Source organism: Rhinopithecus bieti, unplaced genomic scaffold (assembly GCF_001698545.2).
Source record: "Rhinopithecus bieti isolate Rb0 unplaced genomic scaffold, ASM169854v2 scaffold_41905, whole genome shotgun sequence".
NCBI classification, from domain to species: domain Eukaryota; kingdom Metazoa; phylum Chordata; class Mammalia; order Primates; family Cercopithecidae; genus Rhinopithecus; species Rhinopithecus bieti.
The window spans coordinates 203,960-229,552 of record NW_016817730.1 but is presented as its reverse complement, the minus strand read 5'-3'; the positions used below and the strand labels follow the sequence as shown (position 1 = coordinate 229,552).

General features: G+C 34.3%; 1 protein-coding gene across 1 annotated transcript in view; it reads right to left on the bottom strand.

Moving 5' to 3' along the window:
- The window catches only part of LOC108517970 (sperm-associated antigen 16 protein-like), a 521,001-nt gene that overhangs the window by 317,002 nt on the left and 178,406 nt on the right, over positions 1 to 25,593 (bottom strand). The window contains exon 2 of the mRNA XM_017856103.1: positions 17,289 to 17,432. Within this exon, the coding sequence (XP_017711592.1) occupies positions 17,289 to 17,425 (137 nt within the window). The 5' untranslated portion in view covers positions 17,426 to 17,432. The remainder of the gene's footprint in view (positions 1 to 17,288; positions 17,433 to 25,593) is intronic.

The window sequence follows — 25,593 nt, the reverse complement described above, 5'->3', positions numbered from 1 at the left end:
ACACACTGTAGATCCAGAATGGGAACTACTGACAAGAGGGCTTGATGTCTTTCCAGGTGTTACTCTCAGTTAGAAGGCCTTGAGATATATGATTGGGCCTTTCTCAAGTGAGAACTATGAGCTTTACTGATATTTGTGGAGCAACAACATTTTCTACAAACTGCAGTAACTTGCCAAGATTTCCTCTGTAATTTAATCAGGCCATCAATCAGCAATGTTGGGTCATACAAGTTAATATCTCCTTACAGCTTAGATACAGTTGAATGATTCTTGGTTTAACTAGAGGCAAAATGTTAGTTCCTCATGACATTTAACAGTTCCTGAAGGCATTATTTTGACAGCAACTATTTCACCCAAGAAACTTCTTGCCTACATAAATAGTTTTAGGAAAAATTTGCTTACATAAAAATTCAAGAGTGAAAATGACCTTTAAGGTCAATTTTAATCATCTATTTAAAAAACAGTATGGGTGTCTGAGAAGATGACAACATGGAATCAGGCTGCTAACTTCTACCCAGTGTTCATAAGAATAATCAAGAAAACATAGAAACCAAGGAACAACGAGTTCTAAGCCTGGAAACTAGTAAATTTGTCATCAAATGCCCAAGATGTCAAGGTATATCTACTAAATATACGCAGACCAAATTGGTTGCAGTGTAATACAAAAACGTCTAGTTTTTAGCTTCTCTGCCTATAAAGAACAGCAGCATTAAGAAGTCCCTAAACAAAGAGCCTGGGAAATCCACCTAATACCTTCTTAGAAAAGAGAGGAATTTATGGAGCTAGTTGTCATAATATACAGAAGATCACGGCAGCAAGGGGTGTTTTCTGGAAAAAGTAGATAAAACACAAACAGAATACCCAGTGGGAGCTCCCTCTAGATTTGAGTGAAAAGCCTGAAGCGTCCTAGGACCTCAAATGCAGGCTGATTTCTGGGTAAAGGACTAACACACGCAGAAACTTCATGAAGCCTTAAGGCTTCTTTCAGCAAGGGGCAGTTACAATAAATGGAAAGCCAACACATTTAGAATAGTTTCCAATTGAATTAATTCTTCTTTCCCCACCTGTCCCCCACTAACCCCCCAACAAACCATAAGACCTTTGAAATGATGCTAAAATCAGAGGAAGAGAGCACTTCTAAATAAAGAAAATAGCTCTCTTTGAACTCTATTCAGTAACATGAAAGAAGAAAAAAACTAGAAAACTGCCAAATCATGTTTCAAAAAGTATCAAGACAACTTAGCACCAAAACCTTAGCACTTATGAAGTTAGAACAGGTTGTAGCGATATAGGAAAAATCCGAGATTGGATAGGATAATACAGTGGGGTATATGGATATTTATAAATATGGGGTATAGGATAAGAGGTATTCAGGTAAGGCACTGAGAACTATAAATAACTTCCATATATGTTGAATATATGTTTTGTTAAGTTGAATGTTATCAGTTACATGTGTTCAAACATTTTCTGCTAATTTGATAAGCACTATCTGGGGTGCCCCTAGCCAGCAATGCTTTATAAGAACAAGGCCATGGGCAGCTTCTTGGGTTGGTCAGATAAGGACAGAGTCCCAGTTTCCTCAATATGCAGCAAGAGCTAGCTAAAAAACACAAGGAAGCTCAGGATGGCTGCACCAAGAACGTCCCTTCCGAGCTGCCTCATCCTTGTATTCCAAGTTGAAAAAAAAAAAAAAAAAGTGGAAGTGAAATACTACATCCTATGAAGTCTGTTAAGTAGGAATCCATAATCTAAATATATTATGTGTGTGGAAACTGAATATTTGCCCGCCATACAGTAAGTCAGATTGGAGCCAAATGTTTATGACTGATAAAAACAGTAAGACTTCATGCAATGACAGCTTTATGGAAGTGAAATAAGCTATTTTCACGTGGTCTCAATTAGAGCTTTTTGAGGGTGGGTCCCAACACTGGTAGTGGCAAGTAGCAGCCATGGATGTGAACTGGGGATATAGAAAAACAAGAGGATAGCTGAGGCCACTTCCTGACCTTCCAGGGGAAAATGAACTACAACTCCCAGCTGGGTTCCATGTGTGGTGCTTAATTGTTTATAGATAATTGAAAGACCCATAACTTCAGTGTAGTAATAGAAAACATAATTATCAAATTAAAATTGGCAAGGAAGCAATAAACATAAGTTTTTTTTTACAAATGTTAATTACTAAAGTAAAAAATCATTTTTTAACTTCATCCCTAGCTGAGAGAAGGGAAGAGAGATGAATTAGATAAGGTTGATAAAAATAGATGATAAATTTGAGAAATCTAATATATGTTAAGAGAAATATTAAAAGAGAAAACAAAAGATTACTCCGAAAATTAATTATAAAATAATATGAACAAAATTATCTTGAAGATTCTGAAGTGAGATTCAACATTTTATTCAAAATGAGAAAACTTGTGTTTATAAGAATCATTGAATTAAGAAACACCATGGATCTATGCTTGATGAGAAGCCAATAATTATCAAGAAGTGAATAAACTAAAAGGACTTGAAAATTTTAAAATCTCAGTATAAAACATTGGCAGTAAGTACTATTACCAACTAACTAGAGAGTTGTTTATACATCCAATATCCTTATAAATCTTGATAAATAAAACAATAAAAAAGAAATTTATTTTGATCCTACAGCTCATGCAATTAATGAAAAGAAAAATAATTATATTCCTGCTCTACAGTCACAATAAAATTAACTGATTTAACATGAAATTTTAAAAAACGGAATAGAACAGAAAAAATAAATGGTGAAATACACATTTTTTCATAAATTAGGGCAAAGACATTAATATAAAATGATTGGTAGATAATACTGCATAAACTTCTGAAAAGATGTGCTATCAAACAATAACAAAAAAAGCAATTATTAAACCAAGAAAACCTCTGTAAGCAATTTTTTGTAAAATAAGCCCAGAAAATCACCACATTTTACATAATATAAAATGGTTATATTTAACAAATAAAGAGTTCTTATAAATAGCATTTTTTAAAAGTAAAAAAGGCAAGTACACTATTTACAAAAGAGAAATAAATGCAAATTGCTAATATACAATGAAAGATTGGTTTCATTAATAACTGCAGTTTTAAATGTCAGTAGCATACTCATTCATCCATTAATCAATTAATGAACATTTGGATTATTTCCACCTTTTAACTATCATGAATAATGTTACTATTATAATGCATTTGTATACAAGTTTTTGCATGGACATATGCTCTTGATTCTCTTGCGTATATAGCTAGGTGTGGAAATGCTGGATCCTTGGTTGACCAAATGTTTACCATTTTGAGAAAGTAATACTTTTCCAAAGTAGCTACAGCATTTTACTATCCTATGAGAAATGCTGAGGGTTCTGAATTCTCCATGTCTTTTCCAACACTTACCTGTTTGTTTTTTATAGTCATATGAATGGCTATAAAGAGATATCTCACTGTGCTTTCTATTTGTATTCCTCCTAATAAATAATGATTTTGAGTGTCCTACATGTGTTTATTGACTTGTGGTATAAACATATCCATCAGGTGTTTATTGGCTTGTTGTATAGCTTATTTATAGAAATGTCTATTCAAATGCTTTAATAATTTTTAAACTGTTTTCTTTTATACTGCTGGACTGTAAAAGTTGTTTTTATATTCTTGATACAAGTCCTTTATCAGATACATGATTGACAAATAATTTCTCCCACTATATGGATTGTCTTTTTACTTTCTTGATGTTGTCTTCTGAAGTGTAAAAAATTTTAATTTGATGAAGTTATTTCTTTTGTCATTTGTGTTTTGGAATCATATCTGAGAAACCATTCCTCAATTCAAGGTCACAAAGATTTATTTTTGTTCTCTTCTAAGAGTTTTATAGTGTTCATTGTTACTTTTAAGTCTAGAATACATTTTGTGTTAATTTGTGTGTATGATATGAAATAGGGATTCAACTTAATTCTTTTGTATGTAGATATCCAGTTGTCCCACCCAATTTGTTGACACAACTATCTTTTCCCCATTGAATTATCTTGGCACCCTGTTGAAAATCAGGCAACTCAATGTAATGGTTTATTTCTCAACTTTCAGTTATATTTTGCTGATCTATATGTCTATCACATGCCAGTACTACACCTGTCCTGATTACCATAGCTTTGTATAATAGTAAGTTGTGAAACTTCATTCTTCTTGATAAGATTGTTTTACCTAGTCTGGGAATCTTCTGTTTCTCTGTGGATTTTAGGATCAGTTTGGCTATTGGTATTTTGTCTATTGATTGAATTAAATTTTTCGATCAGTATTGCTATCTTAGCAATACAATCTTGCAAATTCATGAACATGAGATATCTTTCCATTTTGTGAGGTTTTCTTTAATTTCTTTTAACATCATTATATAGTTTATAGGGTATAAGTTGTGGTAGGCTGAGTTAAATAGCCCTCTCCCCAACAAATATTCCCGAGAACCTGTAAATGTTATCTTACATGGCCATAGGGAGTTTGCAGGTATGGTTAAATTAATGATCTTGAGATTTAGAGATTATCTTGAATGACTAGGTAATGTAATCTCAAGAGTTCTTATAAGGGAGACTGGAGATTAAAGAGACAAAAAGCAATGTGATAACAGAAGCACAGAGACACAGAGAAAAAAACTGGAAGATGCTACACAGCTGACTTTGAAGTTAAGAGGCCACACGTCAAAGAATGCAGAGAGCCTCCCAAATCCAGAAAAGATAAGGAAATTAATATATTACTGGAGTTTCCAGAAAGAGCACAATACCATTTTTACCTTATTTTAAGCCTAGCAAGACCTATTTCTGACTTTTTACCTCCAGAACTATTGGATAATAAATTTATATTATTTTAAGCTACTATCTTTGTGGTAATATGGAGGAGTAGCAATAAAAAATTAATAAAGACCCAAAATACATGAAGCAAAAAGTGACAGAATTAATGGAAAAAATATACAATTCAAAATTACATTAGGGGATTTCAATACCCATTTTAAATAATGGTTACAATAATTAGGCAGAAAAGCAATGAAGAAATATAAGATTTAACAACATAAATCAACTAGACCTAGCACACATGTATAGAACATTCCATACAAAAAAAGTAGAAAAGATGTTATTTCATGGGCACACAGAACGTTCTTTAGGATAATATGTTAGTATGTGAAAGAGGTCTCAGTAGATATAGAAGGATTAAAATATACAAAATAGTCTCTTTCATCACAATAGAATTAAAATGGAAATCAATTAGAAGAGAACTTGAAAAATTCACACATATAGTCATGTGCCATATAATGTCATTGCAGTCAATGACAGACTGCATATATGATGTGGTTTCATAAGATTATAATGGAGCTGAAAAATTCCTATGGCCTAGTGACATGGTAGCCTTCATAATGCCAAATGGCTACACATTACTCGTGTGTTTGTGGTGATGTTATTGTAAACAAATCTACTGCACCGCCAGTTGTTTAAAGGTATATTACATATTATTATGCATAGTACATAATTCTTAATTATAATAAATGACTATGTTACTGGTTTATGTATTTACTATACTATGCTATTTATCATTATTTTACAGTGTACTTCTACTTATTAATAAAACAAAGTTAACTGTAAAATAGCTTCAGGCAGGTCCTTCAGGAGATATTCCAGAAGAAGGCATTATTATCATAGGAGATGATAGTTCTACATGTATTTTTGCCCCTGAAGACCTTCCAGTGGGACAAAATGTGGAAGTGGACCAAAGTAATATTGATGATCCTGACCCTGTGTAGACCTAGGCTAATGTGTGTGTCTTTGCGTTTAACAAAAAGTTTGAAAATTAAAAGAGAAAAGTTTATAGAAAAGGACATAAAATATTTTTTGTACAGCTGTACAGTGTTTCAAACCAAGCGTTAACAAAATAATCAAAAGTTAAAAAAGTAAATAGTTTATAAAGTAAAAGTTACATAAGCTAAGGTTGATTTATTATCAAAAAATGATTTTAAAACAAATTTAGTATAGCTTAATTGTACAGTGCTTATAGTCTACAGTAGTGTACAGTAATGTCCTAGGTCTTCTCATTCACTCACCATTCACTCACTGACTCACCTAGAGCAGCTTCCATTCCTGCAAGCTCCGTTCATGGTAAATGCCCTATACAGGTGTACCACTTTTATCTTTTACTGTATTTTACTATATCTTTCTGTGTTTATATATAAAAATATTGTTATATTATAATTGTATATCATATTCAGTACAGTAACTATATAAGTTTGTTATATAGGAGCAATAGCAATTATGCTATAGTCTGTATAGTCTATGGTATATAGCCTAGATGAGCAGTAGGCTATACCATCTAGGTTTGTGTAAGTACACTCTCCAAAGTTTGCATAATGATGAAATTGCCTAATGGTGCATTTATCAAATGTATCCTCACCATTAAGCAGCGCATAATGCATATATGGACATGGAACAGCACACTTTAAAATAGCCATTAGGCCAAAAAAGAAATTATAAGGAAAATCAGAAAATACTTTGATACGAATGAAAACAAAAACACAACATATGAAAACTTATAGGATAATTCTAGCATTGCTTGAAAGAAAATTCACAGATGTAAATGGTACATTTAAAAAGAATAAATATCTCAAATAATAACCAAACCTTCTATCTTAAGCAAATAGAAAAAAAAAAAAAAACTAAATCCAAATTAAGCAGAAGAGAGAAAATAATATTGAATACAAATAAATAAAACAGAGAATTTAAAATATATAGAAAATTCAACAATAAAAGTTGATTTTTTGAAAAGAGTAACAAAATTGACTTTAGCTTTACTGAGCAACAAAAAATAGAGAGGACTCAAATTATTCAAATCAAGAATGATATAAAGGCATCATTACCAGATTTACAGAATTATAAAGCATTTATAAGGGAAATTGTGAACAACATGGCAACAAATATGACAAAAAAAATGGTAGCAAATTAGATAACCTAGATAGAGTAGAAAAATTCTTATTCTTGAATCAGTAATCAAAACCTTTCCACAAAGGGAAGCCCAAGACCAGATGGCTTCACTGATGAATTTTGCCATATATTGAAGAAGAATTAACACTACTACTTCACAAATTCTTCCAAAAAATAGAACAGGAGGGAACACTGCCTGATTTATTCTGCGAGGCCAGTATTGCTCTAATACCAAAACCAGACAGAGGCATCACAAACAAAGAAAACTACATACTCATGTTTCTTATTAATATAGATAAAAATGTCATCAAGAAAATACCAATATATCAAATCCAGCAACTTATATAAATGACTGTATATCATAAGCAACTAGCATTTATTTCAGGAATGCAAGGTTGGTTCAATATACAAAAATCAATGTAATAGGCCACATTGACAGAATAAAAGATAAAAACCAAATGATCATTTCAACAGATGCAGAAGCAGCATTTAACAAAATCCAACAACCTCTCATGATCAACATATTTGACCAGAAATAGAAGTAAATTTCTTCAACCTAATAAAAGCATCTACAAAAATCCCACAGTTAACATAATACTTAATGGTGAAAGACTGATCACGTTTTACCTAAAATCAAAAATAAGACAAAGATGTCTTCATTTATCACTTCTATTCAACACTGTACTGGAGGTTTGAGCCAGAGCAATTTGATAAGGAAAAAACAATCAAAGGTATCTAGATTAGAAAGGAAAAAGTAAAATGATCTCTCTTCACAGATGATACAATCTTATATAGAGAGAAGTTTAAAAAATATACTAAAATGTTCTCAATTAATAAATGAACTCATCAAAGTTGTATGTTGACACGAGGTTAGGATATAAAACTCAACTATAGTTGTGGAAGAATAGTGTATTTGTTTTCTTTTTGTGCTGTAACAAATTACTGTAAACTTAGTGGCATAACATAACATGAAGTTACTATCTTACAGTTCTGGAGGCCATAAGGACAAAATAAGTTTGACTGGGTTGAAGTCAAGGTGTTATAAGAGTTGGTTCTCTCTGGTCTCTCTAGGGGAGAATCCCTTTTTCATACTCTGACCATTCTATTCTACCTTCATCTTCCATACTTATGGGAACTTTGTGATTACAGTGGGTCAACCTGGATAATCAAAGATAATCTCCTTATTTTAAAGTCAACTGATTACAGATTTCCATCACACCTGCAACTTTAATGCCACTTTGTCATATAACATGACATATTCATAAGTTTTGTTCTTTGTCCTGCTCCTTTTTATGTTTTCAATTTTTTGACATTGTTTAAAACCTGACATTTTAAATAACTTGGAATTTCTGGAAATCAGGTTTTCTTCTCTCTAATGTTTGTTGTTACTGCTGTTTGCTGTCTGTGTGTGTGTGTGTGTGTGTGTGTGTGTGTGTGTGTGTGTGTGAATTTCCTGAGGTAATTCAGTAAAGTCTATATTCCATGTTTGGTGTAGCCACAGAATTTTCTTCTAGATTAGCTTAATAGCCAAATAATGATTGGTCAACTGGTGATTAAACGCTTTGAACCAGTAAGTCACCCAATCTTTGGCAAGTGTCTCTTGGTGCATGTTAGGACACATCTTTAAAAATCTTGAAGTTTACAACTTAGCTTAGCCTTTACCTCCTGCTTGTGCAAGTCCTTGAGGTCAACCAGATGCAAGAGATTAAACCCTTCTCAAGTCTTTCCTATGCATGTGCACAGCCCTTCACTTGCATGTATGTGTCCTTCCATATTCTTAGAAATATGTCAGTGTGCTTCAGATACCCTTTGGACATTTCACTTTCCATCTTTTCTATTTAGGACTGGAGAATGTTAAAACGTAAAAGAGTTTACTCTTCTTAGTAATATTCCGCAATTTTTCTTGAATAAGTGCTCCTCGGGTTGATGCAAGCCTCTGGTTAAGTTCCTGTGTTCCGAAAAAGTGGATTTTAACATTCCCTCCTCTCCGCCCATATTCTCTCTGCTTTTATGAAGGAGTGTATTTTTGAACGTCCTTATCCTGCCATTTTGGAAGTGGTTCTATTATTGGGCTTTGACTGAAATTTATTCTTGGTGTAATATTATTTATAGAAGATTTTGTATTTTAGGGTTTTATGTCCAATGCAGGACTAATACTAGGTTGTAGGTTCTTCTGATAAAGGGATATCAGAAATAATGAATGGTACGTGTATGTGTGAGTATATACCTAAAATTACATAATACCTAGTGGGAGAATGAAAGAAAGTGGCCACATTTCTCATCTATCACCTTCAATTCTGTTTATTCTAATTCAACAAATATTTCTCATTCTCTATAATGTTTCAGTTGACCTTCTGTGCCCCAGGGATACAAAGATGGGTAAGATATAGACCTTGCCTTAACGAGCTTATAGCATTCCTAAGGGATGTTTAAAAATTATTTTCTTTCTAGAAAAAAAGAGACAGGCCAATAGAGTTAGAGGCACTACTAGTTTCACAACAAACCAGACCAAGGTTAGAATCTTACTTCTGCCAAAGAATAGCAACAACCATAATAACGCTATTTTTACCAAATGCTTATTCTGAGATCAGAACTGTGCTGAATGCTTTATATATATTTTCTCATGGAACATTCATGAAAACCTTTTGATGTATGTTATCATCCTTTTCAAATGACCAACTGAGGCGCTGGGTGTTTAAATAAAATAACAAAGCAAGTACTCTGCCACACCTATACCAGAAAATAAGTCTGATTTTAAAAGTCACATCTTGCGTAAAACCAGATTCTGCCACTTGGTGGAGGAAAGCTCTTGGGCAGTGTCTTGATATTTATATATCTATAATACATAAAATCTCACTTTAGAGGATAGTTAATACTAGCAGCCCAAACAGACAAACTATCCAGTCTTACACGGCTTAATATAACAAAGATACTTTGATTTGTCTTGGTTATAATCCCATTTCAATGGAAAGCAAGCAGTCTTATGCCATTATAAAGCTATGCCATTGTACCATGTGGTTCTGAAGAGAAGGGAAGAAAGCCTGAAGGAGGTAAACTTTGCTCTTCAATGTGCAACAGCTGAAAATGTGACTTTTATTCACATTTCTCTGGCCAAAGATCAGTTATATGGCCTCAATTTAACTATGAATACAAAGGACACAGACGATGTAGTATTTCTATAAATTGAGGAAGAGAAAGCAGCAGCGTAAATATACAAAGCATTATAATTGCCACGTACAATTGCAATACTTGACATATGGCAGTTGCTGTTTAAAAGGTAACTGATGTCAACATTCAAACCAGGCCTTCCCCAATGCAGATACATCTAAAGATTCTCTCCTTTCCGAATTTCCCTCTTCAACATTAGCTGATCAAATATTAAGCAGGTAACTACTATATATGGACATTATTATAAGGGCATTTGTAAATGTGTATAAATCTAAAATTAACACTTGCAAGTTTGGTTTTACAATGAAAATGTGGTTTTCATTGAGTTGTGGGACTGTGAGAAATATCTGTTTTCTTTTTAACACTTTTCTCTGTGATGATCCTGTATTACTTTTAGAATTAGACAAAAAAAAAAAAAAAAAAAAAACTACTTAATGAAGTATGCTGTTATTTTTAATGCTTAGCCCCTTCACATAAAGGTGATAAATACATTAAGAACAGAAGCATAATATATACCTCTGCAAAGAATATAAAGTTGAATATTATTACTTAACAGGGACATGTCAAAATTGTCTTAATAAAAGTCTATTACATTTTCCTGATTATGAAAACAGCTACTTCTGCAGCTCAGGAAGAAAGAAGACATCATAATCTTTAGAGAGATAATACATCAATATCTGTATTCTTAAAAGTAATTTGAAATTTGTACTCTTAACTTTTAGCTTATACCAAATAAAAAGTTTTCCGTGTGTGTATATATGTATATACATATGTACACATATATGTGTATATATACATATGTACACACATATATATGTATATATATATGTATATGTGTATATATATATATACATATATACACACACACACACACACATATATATATATTTTTGAGACAAACTTTCACTCTTGTTGCCTAGACTGGAGTGCAATGGCGCGATCTTGACTCACTGCAACCTCCGCCTCCTGGGTTCAAGTGATTCTCCTGTCTCAGCCCCCTGAGTAGTTGGGATTATAGGTGCCCACCACTACGCCCAGCTAATTTTTAGTATTTTTAGTGGAGATGAGGTTTCAGCATGTTGGCCAGACTGGTCTCGAAATCCTGACCTCAGGTGATCCACCCGACTTGGCCTCCCAAAGTGCTGGGATTACAGGCATGAGCCACCGTGCCCAGTCCCATGTATATATATTTTTTAAAATCTAAATAATGTACTTGTCAAGGGGTTTTCATACTATGGTTTTAGGCACTACATAAATATGTGAATAGGTAGCTTGTACAGCGAAGAGAGAATATGAGGTACTTTGGAGAGGTCCATTTATTCACAATTCATAAATCAGCTCCTAAGGATAGAAGTTCTGTTTAATAGGATGCTGTCAGCTCTATTTCTGACTCAGGCAGGGAACTCAGGATAAAATGTGGCACTGTGAAATTGTTTAAACCACTAATCTGACTGCTTTCACTTAGCGAGATATGTGGGGAATTACATGCTGTTTCACATAGTAAGCTGTGGTCATACAGAAGAAAATGCAACTCCAAGCATTGGTGAACTGGACATTAGTGTTACGAACCAGTCCTCTGGTAGGTAAAGACCAACTAATATATTATTAAGTAATGTAGCATGAGTTTTACTGATCTAACATTATTTACCTGAATATTGATTATGTAACTCTGTGTTTTTGTTGCCCAAAGCTGGTCTAAATGGGCCAAAAATAGAACATGCCTGTGGATAAGGAAGTTCAACCACTGTATTTTTTATATTGTGCAAAAAACAAATCAAAAAGATGATTTTAAAATGGAACTCTGTTGATGTTTCTGGCCAAATTTGTTTTCCTTCTAAAACGTAATCTAAAATCTTAAAAAAAAAAATAGGAAACATGCAGAATTATTTCTCATTTTTATTTAAAAAATAGGATGAATTTGGCACAATTTTAAAGAAATATTTACATTTTATGAGCTGAGAACAGCTAGATAACATACATTTTGAAGTAATTGAATTTGGTTTTCATTTTATAACTATCTTCATCATTTACTGGGTATGAATTTTAGACACAATTTTACCAACTAATGTTGATGGTTGCATATCATTTTTCCAACAGGATTTGGTATAATCCAGAAACAAAATTGCCTCTTCCCTTCATAGCCCATTGTATGGCTGCCAGTTTTATAACAGTGTTTGAGCTATCTGTTTAAGTTCTAAAATTTGTATCAATGAAAAATATGATGATAGCTAACACTTATTGAGCATATGTGTGCCTAGCAATCATATTTGTGTTTTTCAGATATTATAACACTAGTCTTCACAATCAAACTACAAAGTAGGCATCATTATCCTTTCTATTTCACAGAAGAGAAACCTGAAAAGACTAGCAATGGTGAAGCTAGCATTCTAAAATGGGCCACCCGTATGACCTCTACCTTGCACTGGGGTATGTTTATGTTCCCACTTTTTGGCAATGTACGTTTTCTTCTTTCAGTAGTGCAAAGATTGCGCTAATGCACAGTCCCTGCATTGTTCCATTCGTTTATCATTTTCAATGATTGATGAATCACTTTCAACAGCTACCAACACTTCCATCAGTCTACCAAGTAAATGCAAAGGTCGCTTTATCTTCCCAATATATAACCTCCATCTAGTGGTAAATATGTAATAATGACGAGTTACACAGTGATGAAAGTTATCCATGTCCTTCTTTAAAAAGATCTGGATAGACAAGTCCTACTGAGGAAATTAAAATCTTAGATACAAACAGAACCAATTCCACTGTAAACAATAGATAGAAATAATCAGTTATGTGTATAGTATTATTTTGAGGCAATGCAGTGTTTTGAAGACTTGCACGTTTTTAAATGTCTTCTGTTTCTATAGTCTGCATTATATTTGTATAAAACTTACAGGATTTCCACATTCATCTTTTGAGTTATAAATATGTAAGATGGTGTTAGTGTTGCAACAAAAAGTAGTCATTATTATTAAGGGGAAAACAAAGAAAATATGTAGTAAACATTTAAAGAGAGTAAACACCAACTGGAGAAGTAATTAAGCTTCCATAGACAGATGTTAGCTTGGGCTCTTGCTCCTGTTTTGACTTTGGGGATTATCTACATTTTTACCTGTTTGGTTTTATGTTCCCCTCTTGAGCTATTTCCTGTAAGCACCATTCTGCTTTTCACTCATTAAGCTTCATGGTATCTAGGTTTGACATTCACCTGGCAGATCTTATTAATAGTTTTTAGCTGTTCCAAAATCTATTCCCCTAATCAATTCCAACACATGGAACCTAACAATGTATGCAAACATATGTGTATTGACAGGTATAGTTGCTAGATTTATGCCACTTTTTAAAGTAAGCTTCAATATCTATTAGTATAATTTATTATATGATGTCCTCATAGTCAGTTCATTTATGTATTTCATGTTTTCCAAGTACAAATCTTACTTGGTCATTGTATATTGCTCTTTTTAAACATACAGCTGAATTTCATTTTCTGTATCATTTTTTAAAGTTTTGCATTCATAATAGTGAAATGGGTCTCTGGTTACCATGTGAGTACTATATCTGTTAAGTTTAAAATTATGCTTATGCTTTATTTTTAAAACCAGTAATGAATTTCCCTTTTATTTTTTTCTGTCCTTGGGCTAGGTAATGAACCTAAAAATTACCTGTTTTATTCTAACACTCTTTTTTCTTTATTTTTTTTTTTTTGTTTGTTTGTTTTGGTAAGTTTCTAAAATCTCACTCATAAAACTGCTAAAGATGGGCATGCAAGGTAAAACTTTAAAACTCAGTTTTTTCAACTGTTTTTAATCTAGTCCAGGTTTTTCTTCCATCTTGATTTAGTATTGATAATGTTTACTTTCATAGAGATTTATTATTTCCTAAAAAATTGAAGTGCATATATATTCTAGTTTCTGTATATTCAGTACTAACTCTTTCCAAGTTGCTATTTATATTAATGTTTCCTCACTTATTAACATATTTTCAGCAGTTTTCTGGGATATCTAATGTATTGTAGCTTCTTCATTATTTTTCCCCTTGAGGACAGAAAAGTGCTGAAATTACATATATATGTGCATGTATATATGTCTATTATTTATATGTATATGGATATTTAATTTATATATAACTGTTTATATATTATACATATAAGTTAAGTTTTCATTGATATATAACATATATATAAATATACATCTATTCTAATTTATTAATTTCTAATTGTCATTGATTTTTTCTTTTGCTTTTTGTATTTCATTATTTTTTCAATTTGAATTCATAATCCACTTATTTTCTTTTTTCCTTATTTAATGATAAAGAATTTAAAGCTATGAATTTTACTCTGAATACAGCTTTGGATACATCTCATAAATTTGGTAAATGTTGTAGTTGTAACATTTACCAACTATGTAATGAAAGTTTACAGTTCCTCTTTGACTCAGTATTCATGTACATGTGTCTTAATAATTTGTGATTACTCTCATTAATGGTTATTAACTTCATTTCACCTTTTATCACTGAATCTTGGTCATAAATTATGGGTTGTATAACTTATACTATGAGGAATTTATGCTAGATTTTGGGTAAAGAATTTATGCCTTTTTGAAAATTAAACCATAAATCAACTAAAAAAATTTATATTTTCTCCTTGTACAGAGGTAAATATATACTGTTAATTATACTTACTATCATATTAATTCTTCTAATTCCACTACAATTTTGTTTACTTGACAGATTAAAAGTTGAAAGAGATACCTTGAAGTCTTTCTGATTATTATATTTTTTTACTATCATCTTGTTTTATGAGATTTTTTGTTTTATGTATTTCAACATCATATTAGCTGGATTCTCAAGTGTCAGTTATCCCCTCAGTTCATTTTTTTTAACCTGTCACTCTTCTTTTGCCTGATTGAGTATTACTATGCCTGTTGTATTTATTATTAGGCACTTGAGATGTCTGCTATGATATGAGAAATAGGACAAAGAAGAATGATTGGTGTCAGTCAAGGTGAACCACAATCATGTCAAAGATTAATTGACCCCCAAACAAAATTTGGATATGTCATCATTGCAGAAGAGACAGTGCCTGACAGTGTCAGCTACCATTGTAGTCAGGAATGCATCCAGCTGGAAGTTAGAGAAAACATTCAACTAGAAGCAACTGAAATTAAAAATAAAGGAAATGTGAAAAGCAAAGGAAAGAAAAAAAAATAAGAAAAAGTTTATGTTTCTTGTGTGAAGAGCATAGGAGGAAAATAAAAGTTAGTATATACTGTGTCCACCCTAGGGTTCCAAGAAAGCAGAATCAACCAGAGCCCAGAACTGGACTCTGAAGACTATAATTGTATTCACTGAAGATTCAACTACAGATTAGAGTATAATATTTAAGTCAAACTTATTTTAAGTTTGATTTTAAATTATAGACAAAGTATACCATTAGTTAGGAAATATATTATCTTCAGTAATTAACTATCTTTTCCTACTGACCCAATTACATAAGCCAAACCAAAAATCAAATATTCCAAATTTAAATTCTAGGAAACATAAATTTCAACAACTTTAAATCCATCAACACTATCTGTAGGTACATATATATTTTTTCATATTTATATGCTCTTTAGTGTTGGTTTGCATACAAGGATTATAAAATGTTTGTGGTCTGAGATGTAAACACTTTCAGAATGTGTCTCACCACAAATAAACCAAAATAGACCTTTTGTTGTTGTTTTAATAATCATTTTTTCTTTTTTATTAATTCTACAAAAGAACATTTGCTATTCAATATCTCTCATTTAAAAACACTTATGGTTATATTTATTTTCTCCCCTTATATTTGTCTCATGCACTGAAAAAAAGCAAACAGTATAGCAGTATTTTACTACAATTCTGCCGTAAGAAAGCGCTAAATGTAAATTCATATTATAAGTGAATAATGATGTATCTCACCTCATATTAATTTCAGTAATTGAATGGGAAAGAGGAAGATCTATTAAAAGGACCACTGCTGGTCAAACACTAATGAGAAAATCTCTGAGTCACTGGCTGTCATGGTAACAGGGCATTATGAAAATCTGATTAGTATGCCCAGTAGCTACATAAGAGATAGGCAATACTTCTAATTGTATTGTTGCTGCTTGCAACATGGGTTTTATGTTCCTAAGAGGTGAGAGGGTGGCAAGGCTCTGTTTAATTTACATACTGGATATGGAATACACTGCATGGTCATAAATTAGGGTCAAACATCTAGTACTAAAGATAAATTATACTTTGGAAAGATATTCAGAAGTTAATAACAAACTTAGTTTACTCTTGTCATTAACTTACAAATTTCTAAATTTAAGTAAAAATGTTCTATCTAATTTCATAGACATTCATAGCAAAGATAAAAGAAAAATTGATTTTAAAAAGGAGTTGAGTGAAAACATGAAAATAAATCATAAGAAATCTTCCCAAGAATAAAATTTCCAAATACAACGGTTTAGAAAAGCACCAAGAACTGTGGGTTACCAAAAGTAATCAGGCCAGAGAGTTTCAAAGAAGCAGATCCAAGAAGAATGATGAACAGAAAACAAGATTGGCGGTAGGAATGGGCCACAAGGAACTATGGACAGTTTTCTATCTGTGTCTTTAAGAATGTTCTCCCTTCTGTGCCCTTGGTCTTTTAGGTACAAATGAATTTAGGTTCAGTGAATTTCAGAAATTACAGGGCCCAGTATTTTCAGTATTGCTTTGTTCTTTTAATACCTTGAGTGCCACTGAATTTTTAAAGAAATTGATCGCTGCTCTCTGATCCTTTTTGGTACATAAATTAACTCTAAAAGGAAAACTCCAAAGATTAACAAAGGTAAATTCTGGCATGCATTATTGACTAGAAATCTCTGTGCCTTGTCAGGGCTTGTGAGCACAAGGAATGTTAATAATGCTTGTCCTGAGAAGCTTATTCCTCTGGTTAAATGCGTAAGTATGTGGACTAAGTTTTACATGTACCAAATATCAAAAACAGTCAAAAGTCAATATAATGAAAACCAAGGGGGAATTTGTCTATACACTTCGAAATTCAGTGCAGGGTGTGTTGTTGCAGAAAGAAAAACATCAGCAAAGACAGCAGAGTGAGGAGACAGAGTAAACAAGCATGTTCCTAGAGAGATTAGGCTATTTCTAGGAGTCCTGTGCACTGACCTCGGATGGAAGCAGCAGTCTGAAAGCCAATCAGTGTGGCCAAATCCCGTGAGAAGCACGTTGCCTTTTGGAAGGCCCAACACCTTCCAGAGTCGGTCCTCGCCACAGGAGACTAGGATGTCTTTCTGGGGGTGCATGGAGACACTGCACAAGGAAAAAGAAAAAAGTGTTTTCAGGATGTGAATAAATGAAATGGCAGTGGTTATCCGATTTTAGCAAGGCAGGATAGTTTTGAGAGTACTGGCCCCAAAATAAGAGGAAGCAGGTTCTGTATCCCTGCTATAGCTCTAACACTAATAGCTTTCTGATCTCCATCAATCTAATCAGCTTCACTGGATCTCGGATTCTTCATTTGCAAGACAACGTGGTTGGTTTAGGTGATTGTGCATATCTAATTCTGGTTTGAAAAGAGTAATTCTGGTTTTCTTTAAGGGAAGAAAAATGATGCCAATGGCATTTTTATGTTGGGATATTTGGACCAGTGGTCATGGTTACTATAGAACATCAACATTCTTTTCAAACTATCGTATGTCTTAAATCAGCCATTATCCAGGAAAAGATCATGAATCATAACCACATCATCATAGTTCTGTAATAAATACTGTAAATGAAACATTAACTCCATGGCCCACTATCTACACAAAGTGAAGGAACTAAAATTCTATCCTAAAATACGACTTAAATTGGCTTCAGTCAACGCACAGTACACAAATTACAGTAATGAATTCAAGATTCATAAGGCAATTCCCACTCCATACAGGCATAGAGGGAAATAAGAAAGAAGTATGTAAGATTAATGATTAACATATTAAGCACTGTTATTTGAACTGGACTCTGATCACTGTGGCTGTTTTAATAGTGGAGCTTAACTATTTTAAAATCAAAGTATACAAGGCTAATGCCTGATATTTTATCTATGGTAATGCTTTAATCTTATTTATATAAAGTATCATCTGTGCCTTACAATGTAATGGGAACAGATGTGTTCAATGTTAAGCACCTATTAAAATTCCAACCTAAGTATTAGTAACAAATTGTTCAATTTCAATTTGGCCATCTAAACTCAAAGACATAATACATTTACTTGCCTATGTAGTTCGGTAAGACATGATGATTTAAAAAATAGCTATCACATGTTCATTTTTCCCTTAGTCTATTCTATAAATGGCCTTGTTCTTTTCTGCTGAAATACGGATTTTAAGAAATACATTTCCCAAAGAAATCATGGCTCTAGTCCACACCAACATGGCTAACTAACTCCAGGCTTATATGAGAGCAAAACATTTCTCATTATTTATACCTTACATTAATATCGTTAAACTCTAAAATTATCAACTGAAAAATTATTTTTAAATTAGACCTACACAGTTTTGGGAATCTACTGGCTTCAGCATTAGCAGCATTCAGGTCAAAGCCATGTAACCACTATGGGCATGGCCTTCTTTCTAGTGAAACATTTTTTCATTTTTCTCCAGCATTTTGCTGCTCAAAATAAACACAGTGGAAGGGAAATTATTCATTTTGCAATTCATCATAATGTTGGTTTGTGACTTTCAGAAGGCCAATTTAAGTAAAGAATTTATTACTGCTCAAACCGGATAGAAGATACATTTATAGAACTTAATTAGAAGAAAAATATGATGAGAGGTAAAAAATGTCAGATTAAAATGAATTCTGTATTCAAATACACACAAGAAGGCAAACCGAATCCTTGAAGCTACTGAGTATGATGTATGTTGGCTCACAGCTTTCCTGGCAGACACACGCACACTTGACCAGATGATAAATTACCCTCTTTAAGTGAAGATAACGAAAATCATTGATGTTTTTACGAACTTTGAAAGATAAGTTTCCAAAATGACTTTTGTGAGAGGAGCTATTTGTAGAAGTTAAGACAAAAATATAAATACAAAACCATTGATGGCTAATCAGTTTTGGAAGTACTTTTTTCTGACTCTTCTCATCCCCTCCACTTTGTGGCCTCCTCTGTGACACCTTAAACAACTTTGACTCCCATTCCACATGGACTGATCCTCCTAATCACACTCTGATTCCTTTGTCCATATATTCCTTTTCTAACACTGGCATAGATACATACATGTACACACATGCATGTGTGCGTGTACATACACACATATATAAATATATACACATATATACACATATATACATATATATACACACACATATATATACACACAGATATATATATGTAAATGACTTTGTGGATAATTCTACACACATTTCAGTCAGGCATAAAATGTTCTTTAGCTGAATAGAAATATTTTCAGCATATATAGAAAGGAATTTAATGCTTTGATAATACATTAATAAATACATGATTTTGAATTATTCATGGAATAAGTGCATCAGCAAATAGTGGACATAGCGATAAAGAACCCCAGTGAGGAGTTCCAAATCTCAGTTCAAATCACTCCTGTGGGAGGGAAGCACAGTTGAAGGGCCATGGACCAGAAATATTTTCCCACATACAGAAACTGTGTTATTCTCAACTCCATAATGAGACATAATGTGATCATCATTATCATCATTAACTAATGGTAATGATACTTAACATTGTTTGAAAATTTAATGTGCCCCATACCTGCTACTAAATGCTTAGTTCTCACAAACGAAATGAAAGCTCAAAAGAGCCGGGGTTCATATCTGTGTTGTTTGCTGTATGCTCAACCCCAATAGTGGCTGGCACATAGTAGCTATTCAATAAACATTCATCAAATACATGACTTAGTGATTGATGTTGGTGCTATCAGTATTGTTATTTTATACCATAAATAGAGTTAGTAGAAATACCATGTAAATTGCCCAAGCTTACCTTTGGTAGTGAATGGAAACCAACTTTGAACCCAGTATGACTTGGCTTTCAGATTCGTAATTTTAGCTACTCCTACTTAGTATGAATATTCAATCATTTGTTATTTCTATGTGTACTATAAACATCAATAATTCCTGTTACAGAGCTTGGATGTAACTATTATCATACCCAGTAAACGCTTAAGTCATTTAGTCATTATTAAACCCTGAGGTAAAGAACCAATTTAGGAATTGTCAGTGTATTGTATTAGAGCTCAGTACCACCAGACATAATAGTCTTACAGGGGTTAGAAGACCCTGCTCTTTACAGTTAATATGCTCTGGTACTGCGGGAGAAACCAAGGGAGGAGAGTCTCTCTTACAATCTGTCTACATAAGTTTCTGTGCAGATGTACATGCTGCACTTAACAAGATCTTTAATGTCTTTATTTTCTTGTGCTAATAGTACAAGTCCAGTGTTACACATCAAGTTGTCAGAGGGCATTGACTTTTTTTTTTTTTTTTGAGACAGAATCTCGCTCTGTTGCCCAGACTGGAGTGTGGCAGTGCGATCTCAGCTCACTGCAACCTCCCCATCCCAAGTTCAAGCAATTCTCCTGCTTTAGCCTCCTGAATAGCTGGGATTATAGGCACATGCCACCACATCCGGCTAACGTTTGTATTTTTAGTAGAGACGGAATTTCACCATGTTGGTCCGGCTGACTTTTTATCTTTTATTTTCATAGAGGTCTCTAAAAATAAATGTAGAACAATACTTAATAATCATTGATTCCGTAGGTTTTGAATTCATTAAAAATTTACCCAGTTATGTTCAGGGCTCCACTTTGTTTACCTCTGAATTAGTCTTTTGAAGAAGCTGAAGAATAGGAGTAATAACTAATACTTTATAGAAGTCAGTTCCTCTTCCCAAAATTGCATACATAAATTCATTCAGTGGCTATAATACAGGCATACCTTGGAGATACTCCAGGTACCAGACAATCTTGGTTTCAGACAATCTCAATAAAGTGAATATCACAATAAAGCAAGTCATACAAACTCTTCGGTTTCCCAGTACATATAAAAGTTATGTTTACCCTACACTATAGTGTATTAACTATATAATAGCATTATGTCTAAAATGACAATGAAAAAATACTTTATTTTTTTTATATGTTAAAATGATGATCATCTTAACATTCATCCAGTCATAAGCTTTCTGCTGGTGGAGGGTCTTGCCTTGATGTTGTTGGCTGCTGACCAATCAGAGTTGTGGTTCCTGAAGGCTAGATGGTTGTAGCAATTTCTGAAAATAAGACAACAATGAAGTTTGCCACATCGATGTACTTTTCGTTTCAAAAAGATTTCTCAGTAGTATGTGATACTGTTTGATAGCATTTTACCCACAGTGGAACTTCTTTCAAAATTGGAGTCAACCCTCTCAAACATCTTTATCAAATATGTTTATGAAATATTTTAAATCCTTCCTTGTTATTTCAACAGTGTTCACAGCATCATCACCAGGAGTAGATTCCATCCCAAGAAACTACTTTCTTTGCTTATCAATAAGAAGCAACTCTTTATCCATTCAAGTTTTATCATAAAATTGCAGCCATTGAATCACATTTTCAGGATGCACTTCTAATTATGGTTATTTTTCTATTTCTATCATATCTGATGTGACTTCCTCCATGGAAGTCTTGAACCTCTCAAAGTCATCCATGAGGGTCGGCATCAACTTCTTTCAAACTTCTGTTAATGTTTATATTTTGATCTCTTCCTATGAATCATGAAAATCTGTTTCCAGAAGGTTTTCAGTTTACTTTGCCCAGATCCATCAGAGGAATCACTGTCTATGGCAGCTATAGCCTTACAAAACGTATTCTTTTTTAAAAATAAGAATTGAAAGTTGAAATTACTCATTGATCCCATGGGATGCAGAATTGATGTTCTGTCAGCAGGCATGAAAATAACATTTGTCTCCTTGTACATCTTCATCACAGTTCTTGAGTGACCAGGTGCATTTTCAATGAGAAGTAATATTTTGTAAAGAATCATTTTTTTTTTTTTGAACAGTAGTTCTCAAAAGTGGGCTTAAAATATTTATTAAACCATGCTGTAAACAGATGGGCTATCATCTGGGTTTTGTTGTCACATGTGCAAAATAGATTTAGCATAATCTTAAAGGTCCTAGGATTTCCAAAATGGTCAATGAGCATTGGCTTCAACTTAAAGTTACCAGCTGCATTAGCCCCTAACAAGAGAGTCATCCTGTCATGTGGAGTGTTGAAGCCAAGCATTGACTTCACCTTTCTAGCTTTAAGAGATTTAAATAATATATTCTTCCAATAAAGCGCTGTTTATGCTGAATAATTTTTTCGTGTTTTTTTTTTTTTTTTTTTTTTTGAGATTAGAGTCTCTCTCTGTCACCCAGGCTGGAGTGCAGTAGGGTGATCTTGGCTCACCGCAACCTCCGCCTCCCGGGTTCAAGCAATTTTCCAGCTTCAGCCTCCCAAGTAGCTGAGATTAGCCACCAGCCACCATGCCTGGCTAATTTTTGTATTTTTGGTAGAGACAGGGTTTTGCCATGTTGGCCAGGCTGGTCTCTAATTCCTGACTTCAGGCCACCCATCCTCCTTGGCCTCCCAAAGTGCTGGGATTACAGGTGTGAGCCACCACACCCTATGCTGATGATTTTTTAGTTTAGCCACCTTCATTATCTTAGCTACATCTTCTGGATAACTGGTTATAGCTTCTACTTCAGCACTTGTTGCTTCACCTTACACTTTTATGTTATGGAGATAGCTTCCTTCCTCAAACCTCATGAATCAAACTCTGCTAGCTTCAACCTTTCCTTTGCAGCTTTCTCACCAGCCTTTGTAGAACTGAAGAAAGTTAGTTATGGCCTTCCTCTGGATTTGGCTTGGGCTTAAGGGAATGTTGCGGTTGGTTTCATCTTTTATATAGACCATTAAAAACTTTCTCATGTCAGCAATAAGGCTGTTTTGCTTTCTTGTCATTTGTGTGTTCATGGTAGACTTTTTAATTTCTTTCCAGAACTTTTATCTTGCATGCACAACTTGGCTAGCTGTTTGGCTTAAGAGACCCAGGTTTCAGTCCATCTCAGCTTTCACCATACCTTCCTTACTACACTTAATCATTTCTAGCATTTAATTTAAAGTGAGAGACATGCAACTCCTCCTTTAACTTGAACACGTAGAGACCACTGTAGGGTTATTAAGTGGCCTCATTTCAGTATTGTTGTGTCTCAGGCAATAGGGAGGCCTGACGAAGGGAAGAGAAATGGGGAAATGGCCAATGGGTGGAACAGTCAGAACAAACCAACATTTATCGATTAAATTTGTGGTCTTATACGGGCATGCTTCTTGGCATCCCAAAAGATTTAAAATAGTAATGTCAGAGATCACCAATCATACATCGCCATAACAGACATAACAGTAATGGAAAAGTTTGAAATATTGGAAGAATTATCAAAACGTGGCACAGAAATATGAAGTGAGCTCACACTGTTGGAAAAAAAATGGTGCTAATAAACTTGCTTCATGCAGGGTTGCCACCAACCTTCATGATGTGGTTTGGCTCTGTGTCCCCACCCAAATCTCACCTTGAATTGTAATACTCCCCACATGTCAATGGCAAGACCAGGTGGAGAAAATTGAATCACGGGGTGGTTTCCCCCATGCTGTTTTCATAATAGTGAGTTCTCATGAGATTTGATTGTTTCATATGGGTCTTCCTTCTTCACTCTGCTCTCATTCTCTCTCTCGTTACCCTGTGAAGAGATGCTTTCAACCATAATTTTAAGTTTCTTGATGCCTTCCCAGCCATGCAGAACTATGTGTCAATTAAACCTCTTTCCTTTATAAATTACCCAGTCTTGGGTATGTCTTTATAGCAGCATGAGAATAAACTAATAAAGTAAATTAGTACCACAGAGAGTGGGATGCTGCTGTAAAGATACCTTAAAACGTGGAAGTGACTTTGAAACTGGGTAACAGGCAGAGGTTGGAACAGTTTGGAGGACTCAGAAGAAGACATGAAATTGTGGGAATATTTGGAACTTCCTAGAGACTTGTTGAATGGCTTTGTCTAAAATGCTGCTATTGATATGAACAATGAAGTCCAGGCTGAGGTGGTCTCAGATGGAGATGAGGAACCTGTTGGGAACTGGACTAAACGTGACTCGTGTTATGCTTTAGTAAAGAGACTGGCAGCATTTTGCCCCTGTCCTGGAGATCTGTGGAACTTTGAACTTGAGAGAGATGATTTAGGGTATCTGGCAGAAGAAATTTCTAAGCAGCAAAACATTTGACTTGAGTGCTCTTAAAAGCATTCAGTTTTATGCATTCAAAAAGATATGGTTTGGAATTGGAACTTACGTTTAAAAGGGAGGCAGAGCATACAAGCTCAGAAAATTTGCAGCCTGATGATGAGATAGAAAAGAAAAACCCATTTTATGAGGAGAAATTCAAGCTGGTTGCAGAAATTTGCATAAGCAATGAGGAGCCAAATGTTAATCGCCAAGATGATGTGGAAAATGTTTCCAGGGCATGTCAGAGGTCTTCACAGCACTCCTTCCCATCACAAGCCCAGAGGCCTAAGAGGAAAAAATAGTTTCATGGGCCGGGCCCAGGGCCTTGCTGCTTTGTGCAGTCTTGAGACTCAATGCCCTGCATCCCAGCCATGACTAACAGGGGTCAACATACAGCTCAGGCCTTTGCTTCAGAGGGTACAAGCCCCAAACCTTGGCAACTTACATGTTTGGGCCTGCAGGGGAGCAGAAGTCGAGAATTGAGGTTTGGGAACCTCTGCCTAGATTTCAGAAGATGTATAAACATGTCTGGATGTCCAGGCAGAAGTTTGCTGTAGGGTGGATTCCTCATGGAGAACCTCTGCTATGGCAATGTGGAAGGGAAATGTGGGTTTGGAGCCCCCACAAACAGTTCCAACTGGGGCACTGCCTAATGAAGCTGTGAGAAGAGGGCCACTGTTCTTCAGACCCCAGAATGGTAGGTTTACTGACAGCTTGCACTGTGCACCTGGAAAAGCTGCAGGCACTCAATACCCATGAAAGCAGCTGGCCGGGGGGCTGTACCCTGTAAAGTCACAGGGGTGGAGCTGCCCAAGGCTATGGGAGTCCACCCCTTGCATCAATGTGATTTGGATGTGAGACATGGAGTCACAGAGATCATTTCAGAACTTTAAGGTTTAATGACTACCCTATTGGATTTTGGACTTGCATGGCACCTGTAGACCCTTTGTTTTGGCCAATTTCTCCCATCTGGAATGGGTGTATTTACCAACTGCCTGTATCCCCAGTGTGTCTAGGAAGTAACTAACTTGCTTTTGATTTTACATGCTCATAGGCAGAAGGAACTTGTCTCAGATGAGACTTTGGACTTGGACTTTTTAGTTAATGCTGAAATGAGTTGAGACTTTGGGGGCTGGGAAGGACATGATTGTGTTTTGA